The sequence below is a fragment of the Phragmites australis genome, chromosome 3 (genome assembly GCF_958298935.1).
Source record: "Phragmites australis chromosome 3, lpPhrAust1.1, whole genome shotgun sequence".
NCBI classification, from domain to species: domain Eukaryota; kingdom Viridiplantae; phylum Streptophyta; class Magnoliopsida; order Poales; family Poaceae; genus Phragmites; species Phragmites australis.
Window position 1 is genome coordinate 1,597,600 of NC_084923.1, and position 15,063 is coordinate 1,612,662.

At 48.4% G+C, this 15,063-nt stretch overlaps 2 protein-coding genes across 2 annotated transcripts; both read left to right on the plus strand.

Annotated features, from left to right (window-relative positions):
* The first annotated feature begins 5,730 nt into the window (after positions 1-5,730).
* Positions 5,731-7,661, plus strand: LOC133911461 (uncharacterized). Its single transcript, XM_062353706.1, has 2 exons — positions 5,731-7,397; positions 7,551-7,661. Exons 1-2 carry the CDS (start codon positions 5,925-5,927, stop codon positions 7,659-7,661), a joined length of 1,584 nt encoding a protein of 527 aa, XP_062209690.1. The 5' UTR covers positions 5,731-5,924.
* A 3,639-nt stretch (positions 7,662-11,300) lies between these two features.
* On the plus strand, positions 11,301-14,740 carry LOC133911460 (probable receptor-like protein kinase At5g24010). Its single transcript, XM_062353705.1, has one exon. It carries the CDS (start codon positions 11,500-11,502, stop codon positions 14,068-14,070), a length of 2,571 nt encoding a protein of 856 aa, XP_062209689.1. The 5' UTR covers positions 11,301-11,499; the 3' UTR covers positions 14,071-14,740.
* The last annotated feature ends 323 nt before the right edge of the window (positions 14,741-15,063 follow it).

Here is a 15,063-nt window from a genome sequence, read left to right on the forward strand (position 1 = left end):
TTTTTTCAGTTGTTCTTCTTCGCTTTGGTATTTCCTTTGGTTTTATTTTGGTGTTCATTTGCTTAGTTGTTGTGTGCTTTTCGTCGTTAATATGCATAGACTCGAAGTCAAGAATATTTTGAAGGCGAGACCCGATGATGAAGAACCTGAGAAACTCAAATAACAAGACCAATCAAGAATTGATCTTCGTGAAGGCAAGTCATATCTCCTTGGTCATATTGAACCTATGTTTTTAAATCTACAAAAATCAACTAAAATTGGAATTATTATCACATGTATTATGTATTGTGCCTATAATAGCTAATCCTATCAAACAATTATCATACCTTAAATGTTATCATCTAGAATACATAGCACCGTAGGATTTACCTATTGTTATCTTTATTAATATCGAACGACACCATGATATCTAGCATAATTAAAAGATATCACCAAAGATGTCGCTTTCAAAATACGTCTCTTCAAAGACATCACTTGATCGTTATCAATGTTAAGTAATATACCATGAATCCTTGACAGTTGTGAATTCCATGATGGTGGTGAGATCCTTGATGTTATGTGTGATATGACATGTGGTGTGTAAAAATGGGTGAAAACTATTTTGGCGGGGACAAGTAGTGTAGTACTCTGTACGAGGATGCTCTTAGAGGCTTGAGTTACCTTTGTGGTATTCATTGCCAGAAGATACATGTCCTGGTCGCTTAAAGACCGAGTCATTTCACCATCATGTTTAAGCCATCTCAGTACAACCATGCGTCCTGTATGGACAAGACTTGACTTTTTTTTTCACTGGACTAGGTTTGATATGATACTAGGAGGCTGAGAGCAAAGAGAAGTTAAGTGACTATTTATCCCTCTGTTTGAATGTACAGAGACCAGAAAGTGCTTAAAAATGGAACCTAGCATTTAGTACAAGGTCTCTAGTACTTGGGGTGTCTTGTAGAAAAGCTCGGCAGAAATGGTGATTGAAGTGTTTTGGTATGATTCGCTTCTTCACTTGCAACAGTTGGAGGCTGAGTATATCGTGTGGATATAGTATACAATCTTTGCAAACTGTAAATCTATTCAAATAGTCGTGTCCACAGTCATGGACATACGAATGCAGAACCTTTTTTACTAGACTCTGATGTGTGTGTCGTGATGAGTGAGTGTGTGGACTAGATGTCTGTGCGATGAGGTTATTGGTGCGATCAATTAGAAGCTGTGTGGTACTAGAGGTATACCAGATGTAATGATAGGGACTGCGGAGCGAGGTGTAGCCCCTCTCAAGACCGAAAAACTCCCTGATATACCTTGTCACTTGTTTTTTTCTTATTCAAACTGTTTTAAAAGGTTAACAGTAGAGAACTCAATTGAATACCTGCATAAAAATATTGTATACTTAAAACTATATCATAAAGTTCTATCCTTGAATCATCCATTATGCATCTATCAATACCTTGAAGTAGTATAGGCCTTGTTGGATACCTTTCGTACTCAGTTTTGTTACTTTCAGACTGTTGACATGGAGAACAATATCAACCCAGATGAAGTTAAAGAGAAGAAGTCTAAGGTCGCGTGCGTAGCCGAGTCGCTTTGCTCCGCTGTAGGCTCTTCTGCCTGGCTGGTCTGTCGTGGATCCTTTTTCACAAGACCATCTTTCGCCTCTTTCAGGTAATTATTTTCTTCAAAGTATGTATTTGATACTCCCTCTGGTTGCAAATGTAGGTCGTTTTAGCCTCTTCAACTATTCTCTAAATATAAGTCATTCTCGAACTTCTATGCATTTTTTCTCTTTTGTTCCTGTCTTGCCCTTGTTTAATAAATGCTACCACTCTCACAAATGAATAAGTTATCTTTTCCAATGCAAAATAAATGAAGGGCAATAAGGTCATTTGATCTACTTTGTTAATCTTTGTGCATAAGTCTAAAACGACCTACATTTGCAATCGGAGCGAGTATTGTTCTATTAAATTCTATATGTATCAGCTACTTGATCTAGTGACTGATACAGGAGACACAAGAGAACTCGAGGTTGGGATCCTGACAGAGCGGGAGCATGGGAGCAGCGGCGCGGGAGCAAGAGGAAGGGGAGCAGCGGAGGAGCGACTGCAGGGGAGCGGGAGCAGGGAGCGGCGGTGAGGGGCGGGGAGCAAGAGCAGGGGAGCGATGACGCGGGAGCTAGAGGAAAAGAGTAGGAGAGATATAGGTAATATAGAACGAGCGACTGAGAGAGATAAGAGAGATGAGCCGAACACGAGCCTTAGCCAAAACTAAAATCTACTAAAATTTTGGGTCCAATTCAAGTTTCACTACCGGTTCATGTTATAAACTGGCACTGATGTTACAAATTAATATTGATAGTCGATTTTAGTGCCGGTTCTTAGCTACTCTATCATCATTCGGCACAGGAGGTTAAGAACCGACAGTGATACATTATCACTGTCGATTCTTGCATAACCAACAATGATGAGCCACTATTTATAGTAGGTTTTATAGTAGTGAGAGGAAAGGCTATGGAAGGGTAGGGAATGAGATGAGTGATTGACTGATTGGATGCTGAACATGTAGCATTTTGCTTCTAATGGAGTCCCTCGCATGTAAAGTTCATGACTCGCGAGCCAATAGAGCTGGCTTGAGCCTCCGCCAAGCCCGTGTCTAAAAGTGCCTAGAGGCGCGGGGGGGGGGGGATGAATAGTCTTTTCTTAAAATTAAAACTAAACAACGGATTAAAAGCTATCGGATACTCCAGTGAAGGTCGGATACTCCGGTCAGTCCGGAGTATCCGGTCTAGTCCGGAGTCTCCGGTCTATACAGGATATTAAGAATAGCTAAGAATTAAAGCGAGCAGCTAGAATCTAAAAGTGATACTAAGTCTACTAGATATCACAAAGCTTAAACAACAATAAATACTAGCAAGATGATCACTAAGACAATTTATATGTAAATTCTCAAATTCATACGATTAAGTAAATTGCACAAATAAGAACACAAGGGATTATCCCGGAGTTCGGCCACCTCACAAATAAGTGCCTACGTCTCCGTTGAGGAGCTCACAAAGAGCCGGGTCTTTTCCAATCCTATCCTCTTCTAGCGACCACAAAGATTAAGCTAGAATTTCCTTACTCAATTTGAAGTCGATTATAAACTTCCTGTGGTACTCCATAAAGATTGTGTGCTCTACGGGCGACGTCTTGCCGTCTAAAAGTATAAAGCTTCAAGAGAAAAGATCACAGCGAATGCTCGATGAAGAACTCAATGCTCAAGTACCTTAATCTCACTCCAAACTCAAACTCACTAAATTTTTGCAAAACTTAGCACTAGAGTTGGTTGGAGGGATTTTGAATGCTCTTGGAATGCTCTGGGAGTGTAGAGTTCAGCAGCAATAGCAAGCATTTAATGCCATGGGGTGTGGAAGTATATATAGCCATCTCTCAAAAACTAGCCGTTACTGTTCTGACAGACCTAACCTGGAGTATCCAGTGAACACCGGAGTATCTTGTCTTAATTCCAAAAACGGCGTCAAAACGGTCACAGAACGTGTCAGAACTAGCCGTTACAATTCTGTTAAGTTACCGAAGTCTCCGGTGAACACCGGAGTCTTCAGTCCTGACAAGGCTATCACTCAGACTAAGTCCGGAGACTTGTCGGACCCTCCAGCTTCTCCAGTTACCGAAGTATCCGGTGAACACCGGAGACTTCGGTCTTTTTATCAAAAGAATAAATATTAACCGAGCCACCCTTGCCGGAGTCTCCCTCGGAGACTCCGATAAAAACATTTTCTCCTACCAGAGTATCCGGTGAACACCGGAGACTCCGGTCTTTTTCAACAAAAATAAATGCCTAACCGATCGACATCTGGCGGAGTCTCCCTCGGAGACTCCGGCCTTAAATCTCACCAACTACCAGAGTATTCGGTGAACATCGGAGACTCCGGACAATTAAAAATAAAACGGAACCGAGCACCCTCTGCCGGAGTCTGACTCGGAGACTCCGAACTGAATACTGAGTACCGGAGTATCCATTGAACACCAGAGACTTCGGACTCAGTGAACTTTTGTCTAACATCCCGATGTTCGTGGGTGAGTGTGTCTCTCAACTTATTGATTCTAAAAGATATCTTGAGCATTGAGATACTAAACAAGCAATCAAATGCAACCCTCTTAATAGAGCAGCTATCCTAGACTCGATTTCAAAAATAGAGAAATTTAAATCCTATTGAGTACTGCTCGTTGCTTCTCCTTTCTTTTCGAAGGGCATCAAACGTCATATGTCTTCTTAATTTAGACTTAGATCTGTTCATGACTTAGATAAACATATTAGATCCTTAATCGTTTTGTCATCAATAAGCCAAAACCCACTTAAAGAGTCTAGATGTACTTTTAGTGTCAAGTTTCCACTGAGCCCGTGTCAAACCTGATTTTCAGCTCGGAAAGCTGACTGAGATGAGCCTAGCTCGCCTCACTCACAGCCGAGCTCGTTCGAACCGAGCTGAGCCGTTTCTACCCCTACCCCAAATTATGCAGTCAAATAATCATATAATCCGTATCTCTCCTGGATTATTGAAAGACCATGTCGGACGCAACTATCCATATATAAAACTTCCGGATCCATTCAGATATAAAAAAAACCCATATTATATCCTTATCTAACAAGATTCGACGATACATCGAGTTGAATTAGAAAACCCTATTCTACGCGTGACCCTGGTGCCTAAATTGTGGATGATTGTAGTATCCATATAAAATTTGTACTAAACTTTTGCCCAGAACTTTTGAGTTTTCTCCTTAATTTTTTGGTCAAAACTTTTGAGCAATTTTTTTCTCATGCAAACTTAAAAAAAAAACTTGTTTGAGTCGAACTTTTCTGGTCCAAACTTTTTTAAAAAGGAGAAAACTCGGGAGGAATTTTTTTTCCAAAAACAGAAAGAAAAGAGGTAGTCAGGTGGTAATAGCAGGACTCAAATCGTGTTCCGCGCTTGACCGCTAGAACCCAAGTCGTGGGCGAATGTAGCATGGGTCCACGTAAATTTTTCTCAAAATTTTTTAGCAAAACTTTTCTCGTTAATATTTCTTGAAAACTTTTGAGTAAAACTTTTTTGTGCAAACTTTTTCTCAATTTTTTAATTAAATTTTTCTCGTGAAATTTTTTCTAAAAATGGAAAAACGTGTGAGTGAATTTTTTTTCCAAAAATGAAAAAAGCGGAGGTTGTCGGAGTGGTTCGTGCGTTAGCTTAGTCGCACACGCTGAATAGCAGGAGTCGGTTGGATTTTATCTGTACGTACCACTCTCACCCCTGTGCGCTAGCAATGCCGGTGATACTAAGGTCAGTGAACTTGAAAATTAATGTAGCAATAGGATTACTTGGTTCGGCTTTGTGGGTTTAAACTGGCAGGTTTGGTGGTATATTAGCAGGACGGAAGTGACTTAATCACACCAAATTTAGGCAAACAAGGTGCCAATCATCAAAGTTTGGTGCATGCGAGGTTAACAAGCCGTGTGATAGGGTATACTCAGTATGTGTAAATATGATGTGTATGAATAGCAGTATATATGCGTATGTGTCACTTGTAATCGTAAAAAAAAAACACTAAAAGTGCAGTGTGGAAAACAGGACCCGGAAAACGAACACATGGCGAGAAGGAACGAACGATCCTACAAAGGCGATTTGGTCATTGACCAGGCTATTTATAGTAGAATTAAATTCAGGTACCCCAATTCGTTGGGATGATCCCTCTTGTGCTCCCTACAGATGCTGCAGTGCAGTCGCCGCGCAACACCTGTCCTTCTCAGACTTTGGCCACAAACACGTAGACTGCAACGAACGAACAAGCAACACTCACTGCGCGAGCAGCAGCTATATTAAGCCATGCCATCACTGGTGATCGCTGCTCCTTTTGCCACCCATCAGCCCTGGCCCTACCGCATGCAGACCTTGATTTGGCATGAAAGGAGGAGGCGCCATTGTCACGCACTCCGCCGCCGGCAAGCAGGTGCCCAAGTCCAGGACTTCCTTCTTCCTCTACACCCTCCTCCTCTACATACTCCTGCCCGTTCTGGTGCTGTACGTGGTCGCGCTTGCCGTGTCCCCGTTCTACTCCCTCCCGTGCCCGCCCGACAGCAGCGCCGCCAATGCCGTTGCTCGTCTCGCGGCCGCGGCGGATGGCAAGAAGAATAATCACAGCTCTTCCTCGACCACGTTGATGGTTTCGCCGCCGGTGGCGCGGTCGAAGCCCAAGCCGTCCGCGGACGCCGCGCCCACCGGGCTGCGCCACATTGTGTTCGGCATTGGCGCGTCGTCGTCGCTGTGGAAGAGCCGGAGAGAGTACATCAGAGTGTGGTGGCGTCCGGGGCAGATGCGCGGGTTCGTGTGGCTGGACAAGCCAGTGGAGGAGTTCTACTCCAGGAATGCCTCCACGGGGCTGCCCGGCATCAAGATCAGCGCGGATACGTCCAAGTTTCCCTACACGCACGGCGCCGGCAGTCGCTCGGCGCTGCGGATCTCGCGCATCGTCTCGGAGAGCTTCCGGCTGGGTCTCCCCGGCGTCCGGTGGTTCGTCATGGGCGACGACGACACCGTGTTCTTCCCGGACAACCTGGTGGACGTGCTGTCGCGGTACGACCACACGCAACCTTACTACATCGGGAACCCCTCGGAGAGTCACATCCAGAACCTCATCTTCTCCTACGGCATGGCCTTCGGCGGCGGCGGGTTCGCCATCAGCCGCGCACTGGCCGAGCAGCTGGCGGGCATGCAGGACGGTTGCATCCACCGGTACCCCGCGCTGTACGGCAGCGACGACCGCATCCACGCGTGCATGTCGGAGCTGGGCGTGCCGCTGGCACGCCACCTCGGGTTCCACCAGTGCGACCTGTGGGGCGACGTGCTTGGCCTCCTGGGCGCGCACCCCGTGACGCCGCTGGTGACGCTGCACCACTTCGACTTTTTGCAGCCCGTGTTCCCGACTGTGAAGTCGCGGACGCGGGCGCTGCGGCGGCTGTTCGCGGGGCCCGTGGCGCTGGACTCGGCGGCCGTGGCGCAGCAGTCGGTGTGCTACGACGGCGACAAGGAGTGGACGGTGTCGGTGTCGTGGGGGTTCGCAGTGGTGGTGATCCGCGGGGTGCTGTCGCCGCGGGAGATGGAGACGCCGATGCGGACGTTCCTCAACTGGTACCGGCGCGCCGACTACACGGCGTACGCGTTCAACACGCGGCCCGTGGCGCGGCAGCCGTGCCAGAAGCCGCAGGTGTACTACATGCGGCAGTCGCGGCTGGACCGGCGGCGCAACACGACGGTGACCGAGTACGAGCGAAACAGCATGGCGCCCACGGCGTGCCGGTGGCGCATCCCCGACCCCGCCGCGCTGCTGGATCGCATCGTCGTGCTCAAGAAGCCCGACCCCGACCTCTGGAAACGGGTACGCATGCACGTCGGTCTCAGTTTATTATTTCAGTCCACGCCGCCGTGTCGTTTCGTTTCTCAAAAAGCAGCGTACCATTCATTATTGCTGGTTGGTTCGTGCACACACGACTTGGTTTATCCGTTCGATCTGACTAGTTGTATCGTGCAGTCTCCGAGGAGGAATTGCTGCAGGGTGGTGTCGTCGCCGAGGAGCGGGAAGGGCCGGACGATGACCGTCGACGTGGGTGTCTGCAGAGACGGCGAGTTCGCCAGAGTTTAGATAGGCCTGCTCCTTCCGCATGTCTCGATCGATACGGTACTACTCATGCTCGTTGGTCTTAACCATCACGAGCCCATAGGCCTTGTGGGGCCTTTTGGGTCGTCACCTCTTGTTGTAATTGTTTGTAACCAGCTCGTCGGGCTTTTTTTTTCCTTCTAATTAATACAACAAAATGGGAGCGAGCAGATGGCGCAAGGAATGGCCAAGCTTGTCCAGTTGAGATCCACAGATCATGGCGCAGACTTTTTTTTGTGAAACGGGCAGGTCGGATCAGGGGGCAGGGCAGCCCGTTGCGGCGGGGCTCTCGGTTCGACCAGTAGTCCAGTACGTGGATGTCACTACACCGATATAGCTGTAACTTTAGGTGTAAGCAAGGTTCACGAACCGACCTCAGGCGATAACCGAAATCTCACGGTAATCACGGTTATCGATTAAAAATTTAAAAAATTCGGAGAAAATTCATTCGACAAATTTTAAATTTTTGCAAAAAAATCGTGTTTTTCCCTCTCGGTAACCGGTCGGTTTGGACCGGTTACCGAGCGATTTGCTCGATAAATCGAGCGGTTTGGGCGGTTACCGACAGGTCAAAAACCGACCAAATTGATACGATAACCGATCGATTTTTAGCGATTACCGACATGTGTGGATGCATTATCGATAATTAAGTTGAAAAATCATAATAAACAAATAATTGCCCACTAAATCATGAGGAAAAATAGTATATAACCATGATATGTTTTCTAATATCATATAAAATTTTGGCATGACCTTTGCTAATTTTTTATGTTTCGAAGGTAACAAACAGATAGTAATAGCAATTCAAGCATGAACATATAATTATTGTTTCGAATATATGCGTATATTACATATGCAGCGCCTGAAATTAATAAATATATATGGAATTATCATGACCTTCGAAAGTAAATTTGCATCACCCTTAGAACCACTAGCTTGGGGGCCGATTACATTCGGTCATATTGTACTCATCGGTGGACATTAGCATTAATCGTCGTGTCAATAGTAATTCTGCTTTAAACTCAGCCCATATTTGTACTGTCCATGTAGAAGTGGTTGACCATTGTCTTTGCAAAGTGGCATAAAACTCAGGGTCTTGCCACTCATAGACCCACTGAATAGAAGGCTCTGAATGAGCATCAGGAGCAGGATAGTGGTACGGATACGATCCAGAACTACTCTATATGCCATAGCTGCTGGAATAGCTCGCACTATCTTGTGGTCCATCGTGGCCACCATGTGTTATATGCCTTGGTGAGGATGGAGCACCGTGATCCTGATCTTGCGTGGCATGCGAAAACTGACTCTCACCAGTGAATTGCACAGGAGGGACGACAGATGTTTGGCCTCATCCCTCGATTGACCTATGGCACGCTGCACCTGTTCCTCTTCCGTGTCCTCATTGTCGCTTTGTCAAATCTACTTGAACTCTAGCTGATTCTTGCCTCCGAACCCTCTCGTCTGCCTTTCCCTTCCTCTTATCTTTTGCCCTATCCAGCTCACGTCTGAAATAATCGCGTACATCTGGAGGCACCCTATCACAGTGTACAATATTTGATCCGCGTCCTGCCAAATGTTCTTTTAACCTTGTGGCACCACCGCCTCTGTTCGCCTTATTGCAATAATTACACCTAAAACACGGGGCCAAATTGTCCCCATGCTGCCACACCACATCTTTATCTGTCATCGATTAGTTTGTAATTTCTCGGTAGGAAGAAGAAATCTCAAAGGTTAGCCTACTAATACATATGCCCACATGTGTTCAAATCGTTACCCAACTCAATTGAACAAAAATTATCAATGCTTACCCAACTAATAAACTTATTTGACCGAATATTAGCATCATATACACCTAAATAACCGATTATGTAGCACAAATATTACCATCATTCACATGTACATGGACAATTCAATGTAATAAGGTCTATAACCCAACGAATCACCCGAACTCATCACCGAACAATGCATTTTACACACAAAAAAACTACTACACAGTTCACAACTGAACTAATAACGCAATGCATCGTCAAAATAACATGATACCGACCGTTAAAATGCTAAAATCGCGCTAACTACAGCGGTTACCGACCGTTACACTGCATAAATCGCGCAAAATGAAGCGGTTACCGACGGGGTTGAAGCGGTTACCGAGCATGCGCCAAAATCCGCGGACGAGCTGGGCCGCAGGTCGGTTACAGAATTAATTCGATCGGTAACTGAGTATACACCGTCGATAACCGTTGCTTGACCACCGGATTTGCGCCGTCCTTCGGCGGATTGGATCGGGAAGTCGCCGGCGCCGCTCGTGGAGCTTATGGATTTGCGGTGGGAAAAGTGTAGCGCTGCAGGACGCTCCAATCGGACGCCACCTTATCCATTCGCCGTGGGCTGTAAATGGGCCATAGTCCACTGTTCATTTGGCCCAGAACAGAAACGAGCCCATTACAAATATGTCCGAAGTTTGCCAATCAATTTGGATGTCCAAACAATATTTGTTTCAAGTTTGGTTTTCACAGATACTTTGAAATTACCTCTAAGTTTTTTATCAGATTTTTTTTGGATTTTTTTATTTTTTTCAAAATCGGTTTGAATTTTTTGAATTCAAATTCGGTAACCGAACGATTTTTGAAACCGAGCCGCAGTGGGAAGGTCGGTAATCACGATTTTTGGACCGTTGCCGTCGCATTTTTAACCCTGGGTGTAAGATGTAATGGGAGCTGCACCTCATTCTCTGTTATGTCATGCGAAAATGCTACTGTAGTTTCTTGCACAGATGGACCTCTTTTTTTCGTTTTATTTCTCTTTTGAGAGGAGAGGACGCACAGATCGAGTGATCCTATGATTTTTCGGCCCCGAGCCCAGAGATGCTGAAGTCTCCTGGGCCGAAAGAGCCTACTAGATGCAGATGGAGGCTGGAACAGGTCGGGTCAGAAGCAAGACTTGTGATTTGGACCTCAATGTTCGCATCCCAAGGATTCGCGTTCCACGACCCGCTTTCCCGCAGCTTTTCCATTCGCGTCAGGCGAGCTGGAGACGGCACCTGATAGCAAACTATCGGCATTGACACCAAATCTGCATGACGGCATGAGCAACTATGTAATTATTTTTTGCTCTTCTCAGTTTCCTACGCAGAGGAAAATGCTTATCTTTGCTGTCTTTCTCAAGTTTTTATCCTGTTTCCAAACCAGAAAACATGTTAAATTATCTTTGATAATTAGGTTCAAACTTGCTACTCCTTTTACTGCTGGGGGAAAAGTGAGTGCAATCACAACTAGATACACTCTAATAGAACAAAGTGCATAAGATATATCAAAATATCATTTTTAGACTTCTATCAAAAAAAAGACATGTGTTGGCAAAGTGTGGCTATGAACTGGACATGTCCTCGTAAAATGGCGCAACCAGGTGGTTACAGTAGAAATCTTGGTGCTAAGTTTTGTATTGGACGGCTATACGATTAGGCTATTTTTTTCAGAGGACAGTTCCTCACGCATCACCGCATACTGATATCATATCGTGAATGACAAATAAAACAATGATCACAATCAAGGAAACTACTCTTTCCCTCTCCCCGAAGAAGAGAACAAAAATCTACAATAAGCTTACTTTTTCAGCCGAATGGAACACATGGGTGGCCAGTGGAAGTCAAGGAATTTGGGATGACCCAACCAGTATCCGTCGACTCCACTCCACTCGAGTCACCGTGTCGTTCTCTTCTCCCACCTTCCAAGTCCACTTTCCCCGTGCCCGAGTCCACACACCACTCCTCAGTCTTGCCTCCACCACCACCACCACCACCACCACCACCGCACTTATCCCCTACATGGCCGTCTACCACCCTGCACGCGGCACAGGCAGGCAAGCCTCCACTACCACCTCAATGGCTGTCCTCGTCGTCATCCTCCTCGTCTCCTTCCTCCCGTCCACCGCCCTCGCCGCCTTCTCCCCTGCTTTCTCCTTCTTCCTCGCCTGCGGCGCCACCTCCAATGTTTCCTTCCCGTCCGACTCCCCAGCCCGCATCTTCACACCGGACGCCCCGTTATTGACCTCCTCGCTCGTCCCGGCTGTGGCGAACGCCAACTCCAACCCCGCCTCCCCTCTCTATGCCGCCGCGCGCGCCTCCAGCTCCGCCTTCTCCTACAGGCTTACTTTCCCCGCCTCCGCCGGGCAGACCGCGTTCCTCGTCCTCCGCCTCCACTTCTTCCCTTTCGCCGCCTCACAATCCTCCGTGAGCATCTCGTCCGCGCGCTTCACGGTCTCTGTTCTTGACGAGTACACCGTACTGTCCTCTTTCTCGCCGCCGAGCGCCGGCGCGGTCAAGGAGTTCTTCGTCCCGGCAGGCAGCTCCGAGGACTTCGGCATCACGTTTACTCCGGACACCGACTCGGCCGCGTTCGTCAACGCCATCGAGCTGTTCCCGGCTCCAGCGGAGCTGCTGTGGAACCGCACGGTGACGCAGGTGGGCGCGGCGGCGGGCGACAACATAGTCCTGTGGCAGCAGCAGGCGCTGGAGACGGTGTACCGCCTCAACGTGGGCGGGCCCAAGGTGACCAAGGAGAACGACACGCTATGGCGGACATGGCTCCCCGACGACCCCTTCCTCTACGGCCCCGCGGGGCTCTCGGCGGTGAACAAAACGAGCAGCCCAATCTTCTACGACCCGTCGCTTGGTTACACCAGGGAGGTGGCGCCGGACATCGTCTACAAGACGCAGCGCACGGCGAACTTGTCGGCGGCCGGCTCCACGGACCTCACACCGGGGATTTTCAACGTGACATGGACCTTGCCGGCGGAACCGGGGTCCAACTACCTCGTCCGCCTCCACTTCTGCGACTACGAGCTGCTGAGTTCCGTCGTCGGAGTAGGCATCGTGTTCAACGTCTTTGTCGGGCAAGCCATTGCTACCCAAAACCTCACGCCGAAACAACTTGAAACGCAGTCGAACCAGGCATTGTACATAGACTACGCGGCCACGGCGCCAATCGCCGGGAACCTCACCGTCAGCATTGGTGAATCTGGCTTTCTGAATGGACTGGAGATCATGAAGCTACGACGCGCCAATTTGAGCTCGACTGCCGGGTCACGTGCTAGAAGGAAGAGAGTTTTGATCATCGCGCTCTCGGCCGTGCTCGGCGCCTCTGTTCTTGCGTGCGCGGTGCTCTGCTTGTTCGTTATTCTGCGTAGGAGACGGCGGATCCTGCAGCCCGCGCCGGAGGAGAAGGAGAGCACACTGCCGCCGAGGACGCAGGCTGTCCCCGCCGGCTTGGTTGAGCAACCGAGCTTGTCCGACGAGGGCACGACTGACGCGATGCAGAGGGTCAGCACGAAGCTCCATATCTCGCTGGAGGAGCTCAAGGCGGCCACGGACAACTTCCACGAGCGCAACCTGATCGGCGTTGGTGGGTTCGGCAACGTCTACCGGGGCGTGCTCCGCGACGGCACGCGCGTCGCGGTGAAGCGCGCCATGCGCGCGTCGAAGCAGGGGCTCCCGGAGTTCCAGACGGAGATCGTGGTGTTGTCCCGCATCCGGCACCGCCACCTCGTGTCGCTCATCGGCTACTGCAACGAGCAGGCGGAGATGATACTCGTGTACGAGTACATGGAGAAGGGCACGCTGCGGAGCCACCTGTACGGCTCCGAGGAGCCGCCGCTGTCGTGGAAGCAGCGGCTTGAGATTTGCATCGGCGCGGCGAGGGGCCTGCACTACCTGCACACCGGCTACTCGGAGAACATCATTCACCGCGACGTGAAGTCGACCAACATCCTCCTCGGCGACGGCTTCATCGCCAAGGTTGCCGACTTCGGGCTGTCGCGCATCGGCCCGTCGTTCGGAGAGACGCACGTGAGCACGGCGGTGAAGGGCAGCTTCGGGTACCTGGATCCAGAGTACTTCAAGACGCAGTACCTGACGGACCGGTCGGACGTGTACTCCTTCGGCGTGGTGCTGTTCGAGGTGCTGTGCGCGCGGCCGGTGATCGACCAGGGCCTGGATCGCGACCAGATCAATCTCGGCGAGTGGGCCGTGAAGTGGCAGCAGAAGGGGCAGCTGGACAAGATCGCGGACCAGAGAATCGTCAGGCAGGTGAACGAGAACTCGCTGCGCAAGTTCGCGGAGACGGCGGCGAAGTGCCTGGCGGACTACGGCCTGGACCGGCCGTCCATGAGCGACGTGCTGTGGAACCTGGAATACTGCCTGCAGCTGCAGGAGACGCACGTGAGGCGGGACGCGTTCGAGGACAGCGGCGCCGCGGCCACGCAGTTCCCCGAGGACGTGGTCGTGCCGCGCTGGCCGTCGTCGACCAGCTTCCTGACGATGGACGAGACGGACGTCACAGACGTGGGCGTCGCCAACAGCAAGGTCTTCTCCCAGCTGAGCATCGGCGATGGACGATGAGCTGCTGCTGCACCGCTTGTGCAATCCGAGTCACGTACTATTGCTTTTGTTAGATTCTCTGAATCTCCTGAAGGTCACGCATGTTACAGCAGCCAAAAACTTGAGAATCGTTCCTGAACAATGCTTCAAAGTGTTATCTTCTGTCCCTGCACTCTGCATCATGGACACTCTGCTCGTTGATCTTTTTTTGTGCTTCGCAGCCTGCACGACTGTTCGCATGGGAACAAAACTTTGGCCTTCTCTTCTTCTCAAGTGGTCACACGCAGCCAAATATCGCACAAAGTAACGGGCTAAACAAAGCAGGGCTGCAGAATTCTCAGAGGGGAACTGAAAGAGACATGGATTGATGCTCTCGTCTTATCAGTTGAACATTCTTCGGTTTGGTCATAAGACTATATTAAGAGATCGTACAACTCGCATAGAGTAACAATTAAACAATGTCTGAAAACTAGACAGATTACTGGAATGGAGCCGAGGAGGCCAGGGAAAAGTGTGAAAAGTTGAACGCGGATCAGGGTTTTGAGAAAAGAAAAAGGAGAAAGAAACTTCCTATGATAATGACGCGCATGCATGCACCTGCCATGGTCCATGTAATTGTATTTTAAGTTCTAATCAAGCCGTGTCATCATGTTTCATTTAGTATTCTTCAGAATCTTTGCTTGTTGTTGTTGCTTTAGGCCCTTTTTATTTTTTATTATGATTATGAATTCTAGCTCAAAAACAGAAAAAAAAAAACGGTCACAATCTAAAAGCTAATTTTCATAATCCACAATTCACGTTGTATTACGATATCCAATCATCCACAATCTTATAGAAAAGAGTTTCCACGGATTCTACGAATTGAACTAAATTCTCATAATCTAAAGCTAAAACAAACAAGCCCTTAATTAGGTGCCTTGACGAAAGTCAGTATTCGACAAAAGTGAAAATTTTTGGTATAAACAAGCAAAGGGATACAAACGTGTAAATAGTTAATACCGTCTATCTGATCCA

Bases quoted from the DNA above. Each gene is read 5' to 3' on its own strand.
- LOC133911460 (XM_062353705.1), top strand. From the start codon at position 11,500: ATGGCCGTCTACCACCCTGCACGCGGCACAGGCAGGCAAGCCTCCACT.
- LOC133911461 (XM_062353706.1), top strand. From the start codon at position 5,925: ATGAAAGGAGGAGGCGCCATTGTCACGCACTCCGCCGCCGGCAAGCAG. The intron at 7,398-7,550 runs GTACGCATGCAC...TGTATCGTGCAG, and splicing joins ACCCCGACCTCTGGAAACGG to TCTCCGAGGAGGAATTGCTG.